The 24,433-nt window shown below is 38.3% G+C and overlaps 1 protein-coding gene across 2 annotated transcripts in view; it reads left to right on the top strand.

Moving 5' to 3' along the window:
* Window positions 1–445: 445 nt before the first annotated feature.
* ppm1aa (protein phosphatase, Mg2+/Mn2+ dependent, 1Aa) overlaps window positions 446–24,433 on the top strand; it is a 29,852-nt gene continuing 5,864 nt past the window's right edge. The window contains exons 1-6 of one of the 2 annotated variants that reach the window (XM_088432956.1): window positions 446–834; window positions 2,445–3,298; window positions 3,382–3,499; window positions 4,389–4,500; window positions 4,591–4,648; window positions 14,199–16,136. In XM_088432956.1, coding sequence (XP_088289082.1) covers window positions 2,462–3,298; window positions 3,382–3,499; window positions 4,389–4,500; window positions 4,591–4,648; window positions 14,199–14,228 — 1,155 coding nt within the window. In that variant the 5' untranslated portion in view covers window positions 446–834; window positions 2,445–2,461 and the 3' untranslated portion in view covers window positions 14,229–16,136. Of the gene's footprint in view, window positions 835–2,444; window positions 3,299–3,381; window positions 3,500–4,388; window positions 4,501–4,590; window positions 4,649–14,198; window positions 16,137–24,433 lie in introns of those variants that run through there. The other variant, XM_088432955.1, reaches the window with a different exon arrangement.

The raw sequence follows: 24,433 nt of genomic DNA on the forward strand, positions 1-24,433 counted from the left end.
ATTCATTTTCCTCAGTTCCTTTTCCCTCCATATTTCTTACTTTCTGTTAATACATCTCAACCTTGCTTGAGTTGTCCTATCCTTAGTCCAAGCCTTCATTCCATTTTTGTTTCATTCATGCCTTCTGTGCTTCCATCCTTGCGCATTTCCTTCCTCGGTTTTCCTGTCTCTTTATTCATCCTAGTTTCGTTAATTTCTCATCCCCTTTCCATGTTCTCCCGATTACAAAAGGAGATACTCATTTGCGTTTACATTCCAATACAAAACGTATTTAACGGTATCGATGGCCCTCCGAAATATGTTTTCCATGCATCCGAAGCAGGCGACGCAGATGCGGTCCGTTGCCTACGCGCTGAGTGAGCGCTGTCTTCACTGTTGAGGGATGATGTCATGTTTTCGAAGGCAACCTGCAACATCCGGGTCCTCTCCGAGTGCCTCTGCTCGCCAACAGCTAACGGTAGCTAGCAAGCTGTCAAGCTGTCAAGTGGAGAGGCTGGGGCAGACATTTCAGCTCCCCCCCTGGCTTGGCTTCCCAAATCCATTGGAAAACAAAAACGCTCCTATATCCTCGCGATCGCCTGCTGAGATAATGTAACGCATCAAGGTCGTACCCAAAGAGAAAGCTCCGCTCTAGCGCCATTTCTATGCACTGGGTCTTGTGTGACGATTGCTCTTTGCTAGTCTGCTAACCTACCCGAAGCCTAAGCCCAGCCAAAGCCCGCTTTCGTCGCTGGAAGTGAGTCTTTCCGTCCCGGTGTCAACTGCGACCGGTAGCCTCGAGCTTTGCTCATCGCCTTGGCGTCTGTTGCCGTCAACCACAATTTTGGACATTCGGTAAGTCATTAAATATATCTCCTTGAGCCGGTAACGTGAACGCTTGGCTAAAGCTAGCCTCGTTAGCAAGGCCGAGGGCTCTCCTTGCCTCGCGCTATGGTAGCAGACGTTAGCTTAGCACACGTTAGCCGTGAGGGACAAGGGTCAAGGCCCGCAAGTCAGTGAGGCGGCTTGTTTATTTGCTTCGCCGTTGAGAAGCGCTTGGTAGTCAACGCACCTCTTTCATAAAACTACAATTGTTTCTCACAGTTGCTATGAGCACAACGTAGCCTGTGCTGTTGGGTTCACGATATCTACCGAAATCGCAGTTACCGTGTAACTGGCCAGGCTGTTAGCGAGTGTTAGCTCTACGTGCTACTAACGAATGCTTTGACTACTAATACATGGCATTTCTGGCCCGTCGTGCTGTTCGCTACAGAGGTCAGATTTATAATCCGTCGTTTGTTTTTTTAAAACGTGCTTTGCAGAATGGAACTCTGACTCTACTTAACAAGTTGAACCTGGCCAGGCAGCGGTGAAAGGGCGTTACAATTTAGTCCACGCCAGTCGTGCGCCTAATATGTAGGCAAAATATGTACACAGGCCTTCTATTTTTAGAGTAGTGCTGGCTGGCTGAACACGAAGTTTTTAGTCTATGGAAGCAAGTACGTTTAGGGAGTAAATTATATTTAACTATACAGTCTCTGATGGGGAAATCAACATGCAAAGTGTTGGTTATGTGTGTTAAACACCACACATAAGCAACTTTCACACAACAGGTCAAGGTGATGGGTTGTTTTCGATATGTGACATTCACTCAAAAAAAATATTCGCTCAAGGCAAGTGCAGTATGGATTCAGCCTATATGTCATCAAAAGCCAAATGACAGGCTTGGGATGGACGACTCACAATCAATTATGCCTCTTGTATTCACAAAGTTGTGAGGCACGACTGTTTATTTAATGATTGTCTTTATGCGTGAAACAAATAATAAAGGGGACGTTTTTAGTCATAGTATGAATTGACCCACACGGATGGTCCATTTGTGGCATGTGTCAATAATGTACTTAAAATTTCCTGGACGTCTCCATGAAATTAGAGTAACGATCATCTCATTTCACCCATTATACTGCCTCATCACACCTAACTCTTGTCAATGTAAGGTAGAATTTCTGGTCATAGGTGCTAGCATTGAAACTGAAGAATGAGGATTTAGGAAGCTGTGAATAGGAAAAAAACACTGGGCATTTAGACTCCATAAACATTGACCAGTATAATTTTGTGTTTTGTGTGCCTGTGCATGAATGACTACATAAAAAGATTGGGTTTGTCACAAAATAAAATATCAAATTGGGCATCATGCCCTGCAGTGTGAATGTAGCCAGACAGATCACACAGATACAGACATGCAAGGAGAGTGTGTCAGAGTTCAAGGGCACCTCAGTAGCAATCAGGAAGTAGGCTAGCCACTGTTTTTTTTTTTTTTTTTTAGTTTTTTTGCATTTGTCCAGCGTAGTACTCAAATTATGACAAATTTGTTCCAAAGTGTTAAGTTTTTGCAAGTGAGCTACTGCTCCCTTCATACACAGTGCTTCTCGATATCAAAACACTTGTCATACGTCTTTCCACAGGTATCAAGAGGGACACAATGGGGGCATTTCTGGACAAACCAAAGATGGAAAAATCTAATTCCCACGGCGAGGGTAACAGCCTGCGCTTTGGGCTAAGCAGTATGCAGGGCTGGCGTGTAGAAATGGAAGACGCACACACAGCAGTGATTGGCTTGCCTCATGGTCTCGATCCCTGGTCATTTTTTGCCGTTTATGATGGCCACGCTGGCTCTCAGGTGGCTAAGTACTGCTGCGAGCACTTGTTGGAGCACATCACCAGCAACTCAGACTTCCAGAGCGCACTGCAAGAGGATGCCTCAGTGGAAAGTGTGAAGAACGGCATCCGCACAGGTTTCCTCGAGATCGACGATCACATGAGAACCATCTCCGAGAAGAAGCACGGCGTGGACCGCAGCGGCTCCACCGCGGTTGGTGTGATGATATCACCCAGTCACATCTACTTTATTAACTGTGGCGACTCACGAGGACTCCTGAGCCGAGGGGGTGCCGTGCACTTCTTCACGCAGGACCACAAACCCAGCAACCCTCTGGAGAAGGAGAGGATCCTAAATGCCGGCGGTTCGGTCATGATCCAGCGAGTTAACGGCTCTCTGGCAGTTTCTCGAGCCCTAGGAGATTTCGATTATAAGTGTGTGCACGGGAAAGGCCCGACAGAGCAGCTCGTCTCCCCCGAGCCTGAGGTTTATGCAATCGAAAGATGCGAAGCGGATGATGAATTTATTATTCTTGCTTGTGATGGCATCTGGGATGTCATGGCCAATGAAGAACTCTGTGACTTTGTCCGATCAAGGCTAGAAGTCACGGATGATCTTGAAAGAGTCAGCAATGAAATTGTTGACACTTGCTTGTACAAGGTATGCCAGGATGAGCAAACATAACACCCGTGAGCTTTCACAGAGATTATCTAACCTGTCTGGCCTTTGTGTTTCTTCCACAGGGTAGTCGGGACAATATGAGCGTTGTTTTAATCTGTTTCCCTGGCGCACCAAAAGTTTCTCCAGAAGCAGTTAAACGAGAAGCCGAGTTGGATAAATACCTGGAGTCAAGAGTAGAAGGTAGGCACCTGAAACCAGAAATTGAATGAGAAGCAAATGTGTTTATGAGAAATGGAAATAAAAATGTCATAGTGGATCCATTTTTTTTTTTTTTTCATCATAGGTCCAGTTGAAATGTAAACTGAAAGAGGAAATAGGGCATTTCTATTACTCCTTAGCCTCCAATAGTGTGCGTCTCATTTTTTCCCCTAAGAAAATGTGCCCACTTTGCGCAGTTATGTCACTGGAAATAGACACTTTACATTTTTTCTCTCAATTTAAAACAGTTACCAGGACTCTAATAACGCATCTCTGAAATGCATATATATTAAAAAAAACAAATCCTCCAATTCTGGGCTAACAAAAGTATGGCTTTTATTAAAAAATAAGTGATAAATCTTAGTCCTTGGGCTAGTGTCACTGATGCATTACTGAGATCCTTGATTACATCTCATATGTTCTTCATCTAAATCAGGTTTTATTGGATCATTTAAATTGTAATATTTAAATGTATCTTTCAACTTACAAAATACCATTTGAAAAATAAGTTACGCCCGAGTTTCTAAGACTTTACACTTTTTCTTACAGAATGATCTACGCATTGTACACACAAAGTTAATATTTTTGTCAGTCTGAAGCTGTAGCTAATTAATCATTACTAGGCCATTACACTGTCTGGAACATCACCAAGGTGAGAGAGTTTGTTTAGGGGACAACATAAAGAAAAAAAAAATAAGGAATTGTTCTTTGAGTAACTATTTCTTCTCTTTATGAGATACAATCTTGATTCCAGTTGTATTTAAAAGTCAATATAGTGTTGTGAATGCTTACTTTCTATTTGCAAATATTTATAGTTGACCTTCATCTGTCTTAAGAAAGCTTACTTTTTTTTTTTTTTTTTTTTCATCAGACATCCTCAAAAAGCAAGGAGACGAAGGCGTACCAGACCTGCTCCACGTTATGAGGACATTAGCGTCAGAGAGCATCCCTAACCTCCCACCTGGAGGAGAGCTGGCAAGCAAGTATGTGACCATTGATGCTTTGAAATAAAAATGTGTTCACCCATTTGTTTATCGCGCTTTAAAAAGAAGTTATGTTTGTTTCCTCTTCAGACGAAGTGTTATTGAAGCGGTATACAACAAACTCAACCCCTACCGAAGCGATGACACAGTAAGTACTTCAGTTTGTACTTCTGAAACTCTTGTAACTCACAGAGGCTTTGATTTTGGTTGAAGTACGCATGTTTTTTTGACATGGGACCGTAAACTGTAACCGACTCTGTGCACTAGGTATCACATTTTCCAAGTAATTGATCTGAAATGTAATTGGAACAATATTCAGAGTGGATCAATATTGCGATAACTAGTTCTCATATATACAAACCTAGAATTTATTATTCTGTTAAACTCATATTTACATTAATCACAATGCACTAAAAGTATTTCCCAATTGTTCCCCGCAAAAAATGGCAACATGGTTAGGGAAAACAGGAAAAAAAATACATGACTTATAATCTACTAATATGGTACTTGATGTGTTGATGCATTTTTCTTAAAATGTCTGCCCTTGTTTAACTTTTCAAATGATCACTTCTACATTAGAGAAAGTCACTGTGTCCCACCACTAGAGAGTTATTTTTAGAACAGGCCTGTGGGACACTCATGGTCCTTGGGGGCCACCTGGTGCCGTGGGTGCCATTTTGGTGACCTGTTTTACAGTAATGATTATGTAAAGTATAGGGATTTCATTTCATCCTGTTGCACAAAATAATGCAATAGCTGTTTTGCAGTAATGTTCTTGACTCAAGAAAATGTTTAACATTTTAAAATTGAAACAAATTGGTCTGGAAGTGGATTCTTGTAAGTCCTACACACATATAAAAACCAAACCTTCTCAATTGTTTGCTTATACTTCCTCTCAACAATTTCACTTTACATCAATTCAGTTTTTCAGGTTATAGTTCATCTTACATTTTCAGCAACAACTAACATAGCTTTATGGATGTAAGGCTTCGCGTGGAATAAATATATTACTGGAATAGTTTTACTGGACATTTTTTGACACAGTACACATTGATGGCTATTGACATTTTGGAAATTTAGGCTGGAAAGGCGAGTTACATTAAAATGCTTGGCATTATTGAAAAATCCAGAGCTTCTGTGATCTTAGCGTGTGTACGACATCATTTATGGCCAATAAATTGGACACTGCTTGTTCTAATTAGAAACCGTACGGCATTTGGTTGTGATACCGTATTGATTGACGTTTACGCTACAGGAGACTGGTGGCCTTCTTACTGTGAAAGTACTGAACTATGATGAGTCATTTCTCACATTTAAGTTTACAGTCCACCTCTTAATGCATTCATATTATAGCCAACGGAAGGGAGCAAGAAACGCCACAAACAGGCAAAAGAGCCGGTTTGTATTTCAATGGGGACGTTGTATCGACGGACATCTGACAGAATGTCTTACCCAACGATTACGACAGACGAAACACACCGACATTCTTAATCTGCTGTTTTTTGGACCATCATTTTTCAGTCCATCGGCAGAACAAGTGTCCGTCAGTGACGGACCAACGGACTGCCCACTCCTAAATGATAACTAAGGTTAAGGAATTTGTTTTATGGCTTAATATCTTTACTTAGTCCTTTTTCAGTGAAATATCACGAACAGCTTATGCTCAAAATGTTATTCAGTACGGACTGAACCAATGGCACTTAAACACTCGTTAATGATGAACAGAGGTACTTGTGCCCTGCAGGCGTCTTTTTTTTTTTTTTTTTTTGGTGAGTCCACTTACCGGTACTTCACAATAACCTGTAGAATTTGTTCTTGTTCATCACTTTTCACTTTGCTTCTTCTGAAAAGGTGTCATGATAGCACAAATCAGGTAATGCTGTCATTCAAATTAGGTATAGTCAGGTCAAGCATGCCCATTCAATGTCCAAAATTAATAAATTTAAGGCATATTTTTTTCTTATTTAAGACATTTGAATGGTTCATGTCCAAAATTAATCAATTTGAAGCATATTTTTTCAGATTTGAGGCTTTTGAATGGTTTGACATGGTGTCTCCAATGTTTTGTGCATTGAAAAACGTTTTTATTCCCCTAATACAGACGTTCCAAAAAAGTTAGTGTTCATGTGCAGTAGAATTTTAATAAGGGTTGGGCAATAAAATCACATTCAATTCGTCAGTTTAAAATATTGGAAGAGTCGAAAGTTAGCTAAATCGTTTTTGTTTTGGCAGAATATTGAATGAGTGGTTTACAAGACATGTTTACAGTAGTTACTACTTAATTGGCATTTAAGCAAGTCATGCTCAAACTATAAAACATTTATTTTGAAACTGATGTAAAATTAGTATACATTAGCGTTGTCTAAATATTTTTGCAGGATTTATTGTTTGACAATTAATAAAACCTTTCAATATTTTTTGTTGGGTTTATAACTTCAATTAAAACATTAAAATTGTAATCCTCCATAATAATCTTGTGAGAATTGAGAATATATTTTTTGGCCATAATCGCCCAGCCTTAATGATGTTCAGTGACAATTAAAAGTCTTCCAAAGTCTTTGCTTACAATTTGCACAGTCTTTGTTTTGCTCTGCAGTCTTGAGTCTCAATAGCTGTGTACCCTGTGGCTCTTAACTACAAGAAAATACTAAGTAGCACACTTGGCAATACACTACAAAGTACTTACAAGTCTCCCTCAATAGATTGCTGAACTAGGCTACAAAAAGTAGACTATCAAATTTGTCCTTATTTATTTTTTTTTAAGTCTATGGCTTTTACAAATGTTCCTTTCTTTCACGTTTCTTCTTTATGTATGGTAGAAAAAAAAAAAAGAGTTCAGTATCGCCATGTGGTGAAGACATAGTTGTTAAGTGATGAGTTCAAGTAAGGTCAGTGTCTTTGCAGATAAATTAAAGTGATGTCCTGACTATATGGAGAATTTTAAACAAATCAAGTGTACTTTATATTGTCTGATTTCTACTTTTTTTTTTTTTTTTGCTGTAGCGGACAGGTCAATCATGAAAAAGTACATTTTTTTTAAACTTTGGATTTTCATCTAATATGAACAAACTTGTCCCTTTGAAGTCCTTACTCAGTTTGATATTTGAAACAAACGAGGAGTGCAAAGTGCATCAGCAACTCCAAGGTCTTAATTTTGTCAGAGACTTTCAAGGCTTGAAACATAAAACAGCGAGCTGGTTTCTGAAGCCGAGCAGATTGATTGCTTGGCCCTGCCTTGGCTTTATGAAAACCTTGCAAAAAAAAAAAAAAAAAAACGTTCACGCTTTTTTTTTTTGTACGCTGTGTCGTTGGTTTCACTCTCACCACTTCCATAGTGTCACCGTGCTTTCAGAGAAAACACTTTAAATCTACCCAAATCACATTTTGCGCAGACTTACAATGATAACTTATTCAGACAGTTAAGAATTTAGCATTGAGTGCAGCAAAAGTAGATAATTTTCCTCTCCATTTCTGTAAGGGACACATATATGCATTGCCAAGTGCTGGACAATTGACCAACAATAGATGACTTCAAAAAATGATGATAAATAGAATGCACTCCCTAGATACACACCAGTCAGCCATAACATTGTAACTAGAGCTATCAAAATCGATTGACAAGTTGTTTTCATAATTGAGTAATCATTTACAGCGAATATGTCAAATAATAACACCCAAGTCTTCTCATTAGTAGTTTCTCTCATTTCTACAGCCATTCATGAAAGTTGGCTGATTATCTTTTGTGATTACTTAAAAATAAGATATTAGGGAAAACATGCTTTTAGTTTGGGAAAATAATGACTGAATCAGTAACTGGTAGTTTCAAAAAGGTTGGTGAGTACATTAATCCTTCTTTGTGATATTGCTAGTGCTGTATTTAGTTTTTAATTACGGAACAATACCAAATAAACGAAAATAATTGGTAAATAAACTCAAATTGGGGAAAAATGTTTTTTGTAAAACACTCAAATGAATTTTTCATCCAATTATTCTCAAGAATATTCAATAGAATAATCATATCTAAAGATAATCAATAGTGACATCCCTACTTATGTAGTATTCATAGTTTAAAATGGAAAACCTTGAGAAAAATGTTCATTTACCTTTAAATTACCATTAATTTAAACAAATTAATTTTTTTTTGTTTTAAAAAAATAGTGTGCTGTCTCAACATTTAGCGATTCCTTGAAACCTAATTGTTGTTTAATGTCTTTTTAACATGAAACATCACTAAATTAACAACAATAATTGGTAGGTAAATAAAATTTTCAACAAAATTGACAAAGGTTTTGTCAAATTATTGGATTAATCAAGATTCAAAAGAATAATTTTCAAAATGGTTCGGAGTGACAGCTCTAATTGTAACCTACCTATTCAATATAATATCAATCACAAGAACCCTTTCAAATATTCTGCCATTACAAAGATAAATACTGGATCTTGAAGACCACTAAAATGTCGTGGAAGCGCTAAGCTTGATTTTATTTACATATATATATACAGTCGAACCTCTATATAGTGAACCTCTACAAAGTGAATCTCTCTTCATAGTGAACGAATCTTTACGGTCCCTTGCAAAACAGCTATATTTGACGTGTATGTAAAACCTCCTTATAGTGAAACTCCACATAGTGAATAATCTCTTCATAGTGATGCTATTAGTCAGTCCCTTGACAGCATCTACCTCTATATTGTGAATATCTGAACTTATCGAAAATTGTGAAGTTGTAAAATTGGGCGCACTGTCGGGATTTCCTCCCTGCCTAGCCGCTCTCGCGCGCCGCGACTTTCTCTTGCATTTTCACTTCGTCCGCCGTCCACTGCGCATGCGTTTCTCCGCTGGTCATCCCTCCGAAAATTCTAAGATGTCGGAATCTGCCGTGAAAAGTATGGATGCTAGATCTATAAGTCGGAAGCGAAAGCCTTTGTCGTTGGAGGAGAAGTGCGACATAATTCGGAAGTGTGCGAGTGGAGTGAAGCAGAATGCCATTGCAAAGGAGTACGATGCTTCGCCTGCTGCGATATGTGGCATTCTGAAGAAGAGAGAAGAGATAATGCGACTTGTGGAATAATAATAAAGATATTTGTTCAATGTAAAATGTTTTTACATTAGTTTTACCGCATTAGATTTTAGTGTTTAAACAACTTAAGTTGTTTAATGTACATTTATTTACATATTTTTTTTTTAAAAAAACGTATATAAAATTATTTACATATTTATTAAAAAATTATTCACATATTTCATCAATGAATTCTGAACATTTTAGGAAAACCTCTATAAAGTGAATCTCTCTTCATAGTGAACTTCTCTCCTCGGACCCTTGAAGTTCACTATGTAGAGGTTCGACTGTGTATATATATATATATATATATATATATATATATATATAATATATATATATATATCTTAGCGGGATATATATAATATATATATATATATCTTCAGCTTCGTTTCCATATTAATCATCTTTTACTTCCCCCTTTAACATCAATAGAAATCTTGGGGCCCATCAAGTCTTCAGCATCTTAGTGACACAGAGACGCCGACCAATAGCAGACCAGCATCTTAGTGACGAATAAACTTCATATTCCGCTTCGTAATGTGAGGAAAAAAAAACGTGGGGGTCCACTGTATTTGATTTGACCATGTTTCTAAATGAATTTGCACATAAGAAAGTCATGTGACTTTGCATTTTACATTACATTCATCTTTTATTCTTAACACTTTTAGCACACTATACTGAGCAGCAAAGACTGAAAAGTATGGATTGTTTTCTCTTATGACTCCAACCTCCATTCATCATCATTCATTAGAAAAAAAATAGAGGCTTGGGAATCTATACCACTTAATTTCATTTCATTGAACCTTATTTTGACCAAGTAAGCAATGTCTTTCAATTTGAATGACTTTTGCAAAGCGAGTAGACATAAACACAATTATAAATAAAATGTTAATTTTCTCTCGGGTTATGACATAAACAAACAGATTACTGCAATTTTCAAAGTGCAATCATATGTTTTAAAGCTATCATTCCCTAGGCTCAAACTTCTAAATTCAAGAAAATAAATGTTTTATGTATTTGACACAGAGATCCCCCCTACTTCGCGGTTAATGGGGGCTGTCAACCCCCCGCGAAGTCTGAAACCCGCTAAGTAGGGTATCAGTTCCTAGATTTCTATGTACGCCCCAATATAGCCGCAGTAACCATAAACAATCCTTTTTTTTGTATTTTTTGCCTATTTTATTTCCTTTCTCCTATTATTTAACATTACATTATCCTAATTAACATCATTGTATTTCATTAAATAACTAATATTACTTAGTTTGTTGATAATATGTTCTCAGGACTGGTTATCTGCACCAAGACTCCGGTGAAAGAGTACACAAGTCATCACGTTGAACTTCACATTTATTTTGGCTCATGTATGGTGAATCATGTAGTATCTGTTGAATAATAAATCAACAACAATCTTAAAGTCAGTCAACTAACATATAAACACTTAATCTATGAATTTACTGAATTTTTAGCCGACATTAGCGGGTTAGCAACAACTAACAACAACTACTAACTATAAAGTGCAACCTCTACACAAACGAACACATAAACAGAATAAGCACTCATCGCTTACTAAACATAGGCAGTAGCGTGCGTTATCAACATAAATGATAATAAAGTCTGAATATGAGCTTACGTTGTCATTCACTACGTCACCGTAACGAGCCGAATGAGGCACAGAGAACGTAAAACAGGAAACGGAAATGCAACGCGACCCGACAAATTAAAATCATGCATTTCAAAATAAGATAAAAAAAAGTCACGAACTCTAACGCCTGAAGAATTCTTAACATAGTTATTAACTAATATTACTTCGTTATTTGATGAATACAGTACTGTTTAATGTACTTTTTTGCTTTTTTTCAATTTTTGTACATTTTTACACATTTTTTAAATGTTTTTTTATTTTGAAATATTTTTTTTATTTTTCCTGGAAAAAACCGCGAAGCACTGAGACCGCGAATTAGGAGGGATCACTGTACCGCAGAAATGAATGCTGTGAACAAATCTTACACATTTGAATGCATAACAATTTATTACAAAGGCAGTTGTTGAAATATTTTAAATACTGGTACTCATCCATTCCATCCATTTTCTATATCCGCTTTTCTTCACAACGGTCACAGGCTCGTTGGTGCCTATCCCAGTTGATTTCGGGCAGTAGGCGGGGGACATCCCCAACTGGTTGCCAACCAATTGCAGGGCACATTGAGATGAACATCCATTCATGCAGTCAATATCACTTAAGGACAATTTAGTATGTACAATACTCCTCCCATGCATGTTTATGGAGGATGAGAATAAGCCGCAGTGCCCGTAGAGAACCCACACAGGCGTGGGGAGAACATGCAAACTCTACACAAGAAGGCCGGAGCGAGTTGGGTTTGAACTCTGGTCCCTGAGCTGTGATGCGGACGTGCTAACCACTGCTCTAGCCGCCTACATTTGAAATAGATGTCTTTTATTTTAAAATATTTTTTTTTTTCTACAATTGTAAATTTAAGTTTTTATTGATATTAAAATTGTGTGTTTCGTATACTCTTGATGAAAGGCAACTGATTCACGACTCCTCCAATTGTTGTATCCTGATTATTGAGACAAAATCGGATGTTCCAACTACAGAACCAAAACTACAGTACTAAGTATGGAATCAGTCAGTTTGATTTTCCTGAAACACGAGAAGTTGCCTCCTCACAAAATCAACCTTCAATGAAGAATGCTCCTTTCTCAAAAATTCCCCGAGCATAGTGAGTGCAAAGGATTTTCGGTTTGGCTTTTCATGTGGCTCAAGTGCCTTTAACAGTTGCAGTTTCTAAGCACACAACCCTAAGTTCTTGTCAGGGTCCATGTGCACTGTTGAACGTTGTGTTTGCAACTGTTTGGAAGCAGTGGGGATAGACTTTGTAGGAGAACGAATAAAGGCTTGTTAAACACAATATTATTTTGTTTTTGTTTTTTCCCCTTGGATGATTTTGGTTACTTGTGCTTCCCTTTATCCAACAATGTCCCTGTCTTTCAGAATAAATATCTTGTGCCATGCACAAATTGAAGGGCACAATGATGGATCTTTTTCATTATAAGTTCCGTAGTTTCATAAAGTCTGAATATCCGATTTTGTCACAATGAACCGGGATACGCATTGTGACTTTTCTTGAGGAGTAGTTGTTTTGTAGAGGTTCAGTGAATCAGTTGCCTTCCATCAACGGAGTATCTGAAACACAAAATTTTCGAGATAAAACCTTTCATAAACGATTAATAAAGTAAAAATAAATCTAGTTAAATATTTCAACAATTGTTACTTGGAAAGAGACTTGATCAGGGCTCTCGTTTTCTACTTTCAAATCAACCTGGATGCATGGTATTTTTTACATCAAAAAATTAATCAGCCTCCATCTACTCTTTATTCAACAAAACTTGACGACTGAAGAACATTCTCGTCAACTTCGCCTGCCATGTTTGCTATGATCTTGCGGGGAAAAAAATAGTAATTAAAAAAACAACAACACAGCTTTGGTTAGAATAAATGCTGCTCACGGCGTGAGCCTCACAACGGAAGGTAATCATCAAGTAGATGACAACTAGATCGTTGTCGCAACCATGCTTCCGGGAGTAACTTCAAAATAAAATCGGCCCACTGCCCTTTGTTTCATACCACGTTTTATTCTAAAGCATTGTCTGGCTCCCTTTACAATTAGCCATGTCACCAGACTCATATCACTGGGACACATGCTACAGTACTGCTGTGCAGTGCTCTGGTAAAAAAAATACTACTTAGTATAATAATGTATTGCTGCTGTATTTACTCCACATAAACAGTGCGCACATGGCTAGTAATTAAGATGGTAATTTATTCGCTGTTCACTGTTTTATCAGTGGTTGTGAATCTGAAGTTGATAATGACGGGTGCTATATTCTAGTTCTCTATTTTAATTCATTTTATTGTGACATTTTTGAATCTGTTCTTAGTTGTTTTCACATCTTATAAATGCTGTTTGAACCTTTTACTTACTTTATCTTTTTTATTGCGTAATTTTTGGGACGTCAAACATTTCTGTTTTTTAGTATTGCGAGTCCTGGGAAGCCAACTGTTTTCAGTGTTAAAATGAGCATTGCTTGATGATCAGGCTTGATCATCAAAAATCAAAGCTGGTCGGTCTCGCTGCTGCTGTAGGCGTGTCCAAAGAAACCATGCAGCAGTCAAATACTTAAAAAAAAAAAAGAAAGGTCAGAATAAATGATGCATGAAATAATTTGCCTCATATGAATTCCTAACTTATGTAGCCATTTTCAGCAGTAACAAATGAATTATTTATCAGCAATCCAATCATTAGCCACTGTTTTTTAATGAAAATGAACTTGCTGTTGAGTGAAAACGACATTGCACGCTCAAAGCTCAGCTATCGACAATCACGGTTCAGAAGTTTTCTGTCATGTCTTGTGACATTTGCAAGCTGAGTCGTCTTTTTTAAAGAGGGGGGAAAAAGTTATTAAGAAATTCCTGCTGAAAATGGCTAGAGGTGTTTGCAGTAGATAAACATGCGTTTCGGCATATTAATGTGTAGATTGTAATCTATTTACAAAATGATGGATTTGGGGCCCCGAGTCTGAAGGGTGTTGTCCTTCCTCTCCTCTCTTGTCAAGGACTCAGCGTCCACAGATGACATGTGGTAACACAGCGTGGCACCACTAACACAGCATAGCGTTTACAAACCACCATCCTCTCAAGACCCACAGCAGCTCAGCCCAGCTCAGCAGTCTGTCTTGCCGTCACTCTGAGCTTTCGGTTTCTAAGAAGGGAATTTCATGGGAGGAGGAGGAAGAGGATTTGCATGCACACAAACGTGGAGATAGTGCAGCGCCAGTCCACTCTGGAGTTCAGGATCCCCACCCACCGTCTCGTCTCCCCCTTTGTTTTCACCCATCTTAATGCTACGTTCACACCAGCCGCAGGGCCTGGCTTTCTTTGCTGCCGTTTCGCCGAGGGATTGTACTGGGAGCACGCTTGCGCTTCCGCTTATCTCCTTAGATACCACGTATCCTGCAAGCACTCTACGGCAAAACTCACCCGACGGGGAAAAAATTCTCAATCGAGCGGATGATACCGTATTAAACACATTTCTCTCCCTCACTGTTCTACAGCACCGCTCTCGCTCGGCTTCTCTTCACGTACTGAAGGTCAGCTGGCCGTGTTGTACAACTCCGGGGGTCCGGGTGGTGTCGAACGTTCCCAAAATTGATTGGCTGCCGTGATCCAAAGAGCAGAAAAAAAGTTCAATTAATTTAACATTGGTGAAGAGTCAAAATGAACAGTATCGCGCCATGGCTCACCGTAGCAAACGCGATGCAACCCACACTGCAAACTACTTTGACAATTTAAACACACAGCATGAACACGCCCAGCAATTGGTGTGAACGTAGCATAATCTATTCCTCTAAAGTCAAGCATAACAAGTGAGTCCACACGGCTTCCTTACCTTTTTTTTTTTCCAATAATCAGCTTACGTAGTAGGGTTTATTTTTCTGTTGTTGTTGCTGTAATTAATTTGATTCACATTTCCTTGTGTGCGTTTGTATATTTCTGTTTTTGTGAAGTGCAATTGTCCTGTACAAACAGCCTGTATTTAATGCAGCTTGATTAAGTTAAAAAAAAAAAAAAAATGAAACGAAATGAAAAAGAGAACCTCTTTATGCACTATCTGCCTTTTCCTGCTCTTCTGGAATCTGAACCCATGTCTACATAGTGAATATTATTGCTTGTCCTCCAGGCACAACGGCTCCCTGCTTTTACTTTTCCTCGCTCCTCAGTTACTCTATGCTCCTTTAAGAAACGGGTAAATTGTATAGTTGACAGCACAGTAAGCTCTCTATATCAAATCCATTTACACCCTAATTTTCCCTACCCCTTTTGCTTTTTTTTTTTTTTTTTTTTAATTGTATTTTGGTTTTATATGTGTTTTCTGTACATGCTCCAATAACAGCAAAGTGTCATTTTGCGAGCGTGCGTGGGTGCTTGTGTGTACGTAGGTGCACACGTATCTTTGTATTTGCCACGCGCTTCGCACACACGAGGCTGCTGCCTTTTTTTTTTCTTTCTTTAGGGAATTACAAAGCTATATTCTGTCCTTTCCGTATCAATCTTATTCACAGAGTGTGTGAGTGTGCATGCTCTCGTTGAACAATTGACGTTTATATAGCCAAATTTAATCGCGGTCCCAAAGACACAGCCAGTGTGTTTCGCGGATGGCTTTCATAAGTCATACAGTGGTTTGATTTTTCAAACCACCACCTTTCAGCTTTATGCCAGCCTTGTGTGTGTGCGCGCGCAAACTGTTCTCCGTAATTGTGGACATTACTCTTTGTGTGGAGAATTTGGCTGGTCCACGCAAGGAAAACAAAAAGCTAGGATGAGCTCTCGTGTCCCATCCCTCCGACAACACATTGATTTGATGTATGGGTTACTTTACAAAATCTTGTAATAGGACTGATACAAACACTTGAGCACTGACTATTTTATTGTGTAACCACATAGGATCAACTGTCGGCTCAAACACTTTATAGGCTGTCTTATTTCTTTTTTTTTTTTTTTTGGGGGGGGGGGGGGGGGGGGGGGGGATTCATACAAAGAACAAATCCGCCGATTGTAAAGTGTCGTTATGGTTGTGCACAGCACCATATTTTTAATGCTGTGCACCCAAGCCGACACAAGTCAGGCAGGTCACACAGTTCGGTTTGCTGCTAGCTCCAATGATTTGTGTTATTCACCTCATGGACCTCTCACCCCCCACTGATTTCTCCCCTTCGTCATCATTGACGATATCTTTATCCACTCACAAGGCAGATGCATTTCTTCAAGAGGAAAGTTTTTTTTTTCTTTCTCTTTCATTTTCTGCTATTTTATGGTCTAAAATTGCATTGTGGAAATTAATGTATGTATATATTTTTTGACTTAACATTCAAGGAATAAATATGTTGTTTGAGTTAGATTTTCTTTTCTTGTCACCATGGACAAAATGAGATTCTACTTTGTTTTGGGGTACTTTAGTTTTTTTGGTCAAACTATTGAGTTTTGGGATAGTTGCAGTATAACACGTAGTAATAAGATAGAAAAATGTACTTCTCTCAAAATGACAATCCTAATCCTATCCTGCCTGTCATGAGTTGCCAAATCTTCAACTCAGTCCCTTCCCGAGCCACTTTCTAACCGGCTGTGTTGGCAAAATGGCCAAAACGTCCATGTATTCAAGTTGATTGAAATCAAAAGCTATTTGTTAACAACTTGTGGTGCTTTAGAGTCTATGTTGAAGCAGCTTCGTAGTTTAGCATCATGTGCTTAGATGTAAACTGACAGACAGGGTACAGTTTCAAGGTGCCACAGCAACAACATAGTCGGCAGAGCTATTGTGGTTTTTAAATCATGTGACAAACTATGGCGAGAAGTGAATATGTGTAATTGGCCTTAAAGACAAAGATTATGATATGGAGAAGACAACTGTTGGATGCAAGGAACATGGTTTAATAGTTATTCTGATAAAAGTTGATGGCTCAGTAAAGTACACATGTCCTATTACTGTGTGAGTGTGTGTGTGTGTGTGTGTGTGTGTGTGTGTGGGGGGGGGGGGGGGGGGGGGGGGGCAAATAACATTTTAAAAAAGTGGAGAAAAACAATAAAGACTTAAAATCATGACTGGGTGTTTGAAGACAGTATTTTGTTTAGTATTCACACTAATAAAAATTAATATTTGATTACTTCTGATTGACATTTAATTGACAAAGGTTAACATAGTGTTCATGTTGTTACTGCCATGCTTTTTTTTCCCGTAAAAAAAGAATTCCACTCTAATGCTTTTCACCTTTTACCACTGATAAGTCTTCAGCTTTGCTGATTGTAATAAATGAATAACAAAGTGACTATATTCGGTATCGCTCATGTTGGTATTACTTTCTGAAGAGACTTGGCCATGATACTATTTACAATAAAAGAAAAGGTGTTTCATTACACTTATGTCAAGTTTCTATCACATGGCTTTCCCTCCCAAAGCCCCTTCAAAATTTAACAAAAGAAAACCTCAGAACTACATCTGGTTTACTTTGCCAGGAATTTATAATAACTCATTTACATGCATTCATGATTTTGTGATCTATTCTCTGTTTGCACAAAGCATTGATGTATCTATTTTTTCCTCTTTTGAAAAAAATCAAATATTACAAAAAAAAATATATACACACATATATATATATATATATATATATATATATATATATATATATATATATATATATATATATATATATATATATTATACATACATACATACATAAAAATAACTCGCAATCTGTTTTCTTTCAAAACACTAATGGAGTTGTTAATATCCAACTACGCGATGCTCACAAACTTTCGTTGTATCCGGTGTTCAGACTTCAACTCTCATACAAAGATGTGTTAGGGGCACACTGAAAAGAAAGTACTTTGCATAAAAATATTTCTAAACTTTGATGTGAGATTTTAATGTTATTTAACAAGTTGTAAAATGACCAAAAAAAAAGCAAGTATAAATACGAACAAGTATGACATTCTTTTAAGACCTGTTGGAAACTTTGGAAAAACCATTGCATCTGTTTTCCATTGCAGTTTGTTTTTTTATTTAAAAGATGCAAGTGCATCAAATTGGACTATATCAAAATATGGATAGTATCGTCTTTTGATGGAAATGGCCCATTTACAGTACATTCATTGAAATACAAAAAGTTCATTCAAATGTATGTAAAAAGACAATGTAAAGTCAATTGATCATATGCTTTTAAACTCTGCCGTATCATATCAAATCGAATCGAGTTCAACCAAGTTTACCAACTTCGAACCGTCTTTGAATCTAGTGGTGGGCCCTCAGGGCCAGCAAGGCCTTCTCTGGTGGCCTAACATAACCTGACATCATTATCACAATAAACAATAATAATTATAACAATAATGAAAGTCAAATTTCATTTCAAATATTTCAAAAATTTTTTGCACACATGCACTACGGTGCTTTCAAAAACCATTTAGGACACCCGAGTTGGATATACAATATTGTACATCTCAGTTCGAAGGTAAAGAGAGCTCCTCAGTATGCTACGGTGCTTTTAAAACCTTTTGGAACATCTGAGCGGATGCACTGTACATCTCAGTGCCAAGAGAAAGAGACCTCCATCATGAAAAAGTCTTGAATATTGAAAAGAGTGATCGATTGTGCCCGCCGTTTGTTTTGGTGAGTGCAAGCCTTTTCTATATGTATGGATTCATTTTTAATGTTTGTGTTATTTCATTTCATTATATATATATATATATATATATATATATATATATATATATATATATATATATATATATATATATATTCAATTAATAGTAAAGAAATAAAATGATGTTTTTCTTATATTAAACTGCAATTTGTAATTTGGACTTCATAAAATTTCGCGGATATTTATTTTGAATTATTATTGTTTTAAGTTTTGACAGCATCACATACAATGACAAGTTTTAATGGCTGATGTGGGTTTATTGACATTTAAAAGCCCCGGAAAATAGCCTGTGTAGCCCAGTAACGCGTACGTGTGCGCATGGGGGCTATTTATTCGAGTCTGACATCACAGACGGCGTACGTGTGAAAGGCACGGCCCGCCACTGCTTGAATCATTATACACCCCAGTATCGAAAGTGTCATATCGTTCTTTTCATGAATGAACCCCCTAGTTTATATGTATACGTATGTATATATGTATATTGTATGTATGTATGTAAAGTATATGTAATTTGACATTTTTCAGTGTGTCACTAATACTACTTTGTAACTACGGTAAATGCTGAAGTCATTGAGGACTGAAGCTTTATGTGTTGAATTACCTTTTCTCAGAAAATATAATTGCAAAAAAAAAAAAAAAAAAATTCAAAGGTATTGACAGAGTTCCCTTCATCAGCTTAGGATGATGTGTACCCCCATTGTCCTTCGGACGATCAAACATTTATTTGAACGGTATTTTACTGTTTCCCCATTGTACTTAGAAATGAACTGTTTGCTTCCCCTCATCAAGCCCGCACCTCTCCACCCCCACGGTCCCGCTCATAATAAGTTCACCGATTTTGCCTTACCCGTTCTCATCATATCGCCCGCTTTCAAGTTGCTTATTGAAAACACCCCACCGAGGATGACAAACAAATGCTGCTTGTGTTGATGTTAAGGTACTTAAGCTATAGAAGGAAAAAGTGACACGTTAACCTTTTTAAATAATGATGAAATAATCCCCCCTCGCCCACCCTGCTGTATCATGCATTAAACACTAGTGAGTTAGCCTGTTGACCTCAAGAGCGTTGCAAGCATTGTCTACTATGTTCTATTTATGAGTACAGTACATTCAAGAATAGTTTTGGAGTGCTGTGGAAAACATATTTTCAATATTGATTCAAAAGCTTCCCTGAGGCCTCCTTTGAGCTCTTTAATGACTACTGTATATTATCTATACTGTTCCCGCTCTAAAGGAATGACCAAAAAAAAAAGGAAACTGTTGGGGGGGTGTTACCATCTGTGTTGTCACTTGAACAAATTGCATTCCTTGCTTATGGGTTGATGCATTTTTCTCCTTGCTCGTGACATTTTCTACCCACCTTTTTATTCTTTTTTTTTTTTTTAGCCTTTAATGTTTGAATAAAGTTTGCAGAATGTATTACCAAATAAATGGTTTGTCATCTTGTATCTCTCATTTCATGTTGTTGTTGTTGTTGTCCAGCACTAAAAGATTACCATTGATGCTCAAAAAATGAGCATATAGAAGCCCATGTTTTACCTAAGGGCTTCTCAGTAAAACTGATTGCCATGGAAAACTGGATTTCTTTCTGTAATTCAATTTAAAACTGCTCGACGTCCATTAAATGAAATAAATTACAAATTATCATTGCACATAGCAAGTAATGAAAGTAAAAAATACTGCAGTCGGGAATCAAGTCTATTTTGGCGCCTTCATTCAGTCCTTTGGGGACTGAATGAATGATTTTAATGTCTTGTTCAGTCATTAAAATGATGGTGTTAGCCCAATAGCATACTTTCTGAACTCAGTAATTAAGGTTTTCTCTGAAGTACCACTTCAGAAAATACTCAATTGTCCTAGTATCACTATAACTAATGGCAGGCACATAGGTTTTTTGTAAGATTGTTAACAATAATCTTATAACTAAGTGGCCAATTAAGTTATTAGGATAATAATTTACTCCACGTTAAATAAAAATAAATTGGATGGATGGATGGCAAAAAAAAAATCACCCCCGAAAATGAGGCTGCATGAAATGGTTGTCATTCCTGTCTGAAAAAAAAATACCATTTATTGGATTTGTAATCTGCAAGTCTCTTCTCTCACTTCAATCCCATTTTTGTTTTATTTCAAATCCAACTTAATGGTGATGTAGCAAAAACCCCTTTTGTCCTAGTGGTTAAATATAAGAAGCACATTAATGTGCAGTATGCATATACTGAAACTAAGAGAAGCTCATGATGCAAAAGTGTTCATGGTATGTATCATGAAAATATATATTTTTTTTTTCAACAAATAATACTGTGGAAAATAGTAAGAGGCTCATCTCCCAAATACTTAAATTGTTACATGTCCTTACCAGGGCTTTTAAGTAATTACAAACCTTTTTTCCCTCCCATCTCCGTGGCTATCTTGTAAATGTATATTCCAATCAAGTAATTATTCAACCATTTTGTTGCATGCTTTGAGTCCTCCCATCCCTCCCGCCCCACCCTGCTCTCAACGCTTGATGGTGTTGCCCCCTCAGTAGTGGTGCTTGTCTCGCCTAGATGTTGAGAGCGCGGGTCAGGCCAGTCCACGACCAGCGGGATTAAGATGCACGGGAGGGATTATGGCTGAAATGTCACCATAATGTCATGAGGCATGTCCAAAGGTCACATGTTCAAACGGTGCTCCATGGTGAACAGTTAACAGATCAGGTGGCACTTAGATTGCTGTGGTCCCACTCTTGGATGTACCGGTTAGAAAAATGTCTGTGCTGGTTCTGGATAGTAGAACCCTCGTATATTTGCATTTAGACATTTCTTAATTCACCTATTCAGATGTTTTTGTGTGGAGCAGAGCAGTTACCGTTGTTGAAATTTCCCCCTTTTGACACCCATGCATTCAAAGACAAATCAAACAACAGTTATGATAGATTTGTGATTGACAGTTGGAAGACAAACGTTGCCAAACGAGAATGAACAAGACATTAAAATCATTCATTCAGTCCCCAGAGGACTGAATGAAGGCGCCAAAATAGACTTGATTTCCGACTGCAGTATTTTTTACTTTCATTACTTGCTATGTGCAATGATAATTTGTAATTTATTTCATTTAATGGACGGCGAGCAGTGACATTGATCGCAATTAAAAATATGGCTGCACCAGATGTAGCGGGCCACTACTTTCCATCTGTAGCCCACACATAAAACCAGAAGACGTTACACTGAACAATGACGCACAGAACCTCTGTCTTATAAAACATATACAGACACAGTCTAAAATTTCAAATGCATTGATACAGTCTAAAACCAAATTCCTAAAGTAAAAGTGTTATTTTAAATACTTAATCTAAAAATGTGTTCATAATTATAAAGTGTGAGCAAGTAGCAACAGAGGATGGCTTGATGGCGTTGGCAGGAAATCGGACAACACGACCTAATGCTGGCAACACCGATTGCTCATGAGCCATCTTTTTGTCATAACACAGAAGTTTTTGTGTTGTACTTTGGTTTTCGTTTCATTCGGAAGTCTGTTCCATTCCACGATGGCCTTAACTAAGAAAGAGTCTTGTCCAAAATCAGAGAATCTTTGTGGGATCTTCCAGTCCCCTCTAGCTGCAGATCTTAATGCTCTCGTTCTCTGCTCAGAAGAGGCTATCACATATGGTTTCCATGGAGGGGAGGCAGTATTATTAAGAATTTTGTGAACTCGACGGACATATGAAAAGGTCATTAAATTGTCAAAAGTTAGTAGATTGTATTTAGGGAGAATATTGCAATGGTGGTACTTTGCTTTCTTGTCCAATATTTTCAGGGCTAAATCATTTGTGAAACAACATTAGAAGCAAAGAACGGATGCTCCATGTTGTCTAAAGACACACATTGGCATGATGCAGAATGTTTACTCACCCCTCCTGCAGACACTCTGACCCTTTTTCCAGAGCCGGACACAAATATGATCAGGTATTGTTGTGAAACACAATATATGTGCTCCCTATCCACTGTTTCATGTGACTTCAATGCAAACAGATTCCTCGTTGACCTGGAAGTCTATTTCTTTCTGTGTGTCCACCCCCCCTTTCCGAGGTAAGATGACTGTCAGTGGCTGGATTTACCTGTCAGTCAACTTTGAAAGGCGGCACTGTATGTGATTGGTTGGCCTCAGTATTTATTGCAGACGGATACGGTTGCGTAAGCGTAGCACAGTGCACTATCATTCAAATTTGGAGATTAGTATCTTTGTTGTTCATATCTCTTTCGCCCATCGCTCCTAACCCTTCCCCACCCCCAATCGGCCGCACCTCTGCGCGAGTTGTTGCCTGAAGTGCATTTGTCAGAGGAGCCCCAGCTTTTCTCACTTGGCCGCAGTGATTCCATGATAAGTGTATAAACAAGCGTATCAAGCATAGCTGACATGCTCCCACCCCGAACCTCCCAAAGATACTGACCACCATGTCCTCCAGCACACCACCCCCCACCCCCACCCCGTGTGTCCTGCATGAGGCGGCTTGCACGAGCCGCTGCCCTGGGAATCCTCATTATGTTTCACCTCTGAGACACCACTCTCTGTAAATGAGGACATCAAATGATGCAGGCTCATTAAGGAGCCGCACATTCGCTCATTAGCATCGGCACCTTGGTCCGTTGGAGCCCGTATCAGCGTTGGCTTCCAGCACCGCATCGTGTCCTCTCATTCCCTTCGCGCTGACGGCAAGACTTAGGATTAATGTCAGCTCCCGCCAGCGGGTCATCTGGGCTTTGGCGCCGAAGCTGTGGAATTTGTTGACAGCTGCCCGCCATCACCACCACTCGTGTCCATCGCTCACGGCTTTTGTTTCCTACTGATGGGAGAGATGCTGAGCCGATAGCGTAGGGCTGAAGTAAATGGCTGCTGGTATCTCTTTGGCCCAGCAGATTTGTCAGCACTGAGTCTTTGCACACGTTTTGAAACAAGGATAGAAAGTAACAAAAGGAATAAACCATCTAAAGGTGGTTTCACCAATCGCGGTGCCTTACGCTGCTACAGTTGATCTCAGTCTTCTACAACCGTGGTTCTCAAATGAGGATGGAGTGAAAGCTCTTCAGAGGCTACCGTCTTTATACCGTCTTTATGCATTTGGACAAGCATTATAATGACACAATTCTCCAGCAGACAAGCCAGAAAACAGATAATGTTACACAATCGATATTCTGGAATCTGACTACTGTAATGTGCCTAGAGATACCTTTACGGATACGATTTCATAAATGAGATACTGATGGTACAGAACTATAGTTTAAATCTTTTTGTTTTCTCCATCCAAAATTGTTTTACGCTGGTCAGGAGCTACCTGGCTGAAAAAATATTACACTAGGGGCACATTATAGAAAAATGTTTGAGAACAGCTCTTCTACAACATGCTAATGCCCAACTAATGGGTTTTTGTAAATTCATAATTAGGTTCTGAGACGCCCCAGAGATGAGCAAAGCTGATCCTGTGCATCGACATGTTAAATGTAATGGTCATACGAGTTTGTCCACCTACTGAGATATTTATTTCCATTTTGCAAATGAAGCAACATGACATCCAATAAACATCCAATGAACAATAAAAGTCATGCAAATGTGTGGTG

Source organism: Hippichthys cyanospilos, chromosome 14 (genome assembly GCF_059441005.1).
Source record: "Hippichthys cyanospilos isolate Australia breed blue-spotted pipefish chromosome 14, RoL_Hcya_1.0, whole genome shotgun sequence".
Lineage (NCBI taxonomy): Eukaryota > Metazoa > Chordata > Actinopteri > Syngnathiformes > Syngnathidae > Hippichthys > Hippichthys cyanospilos.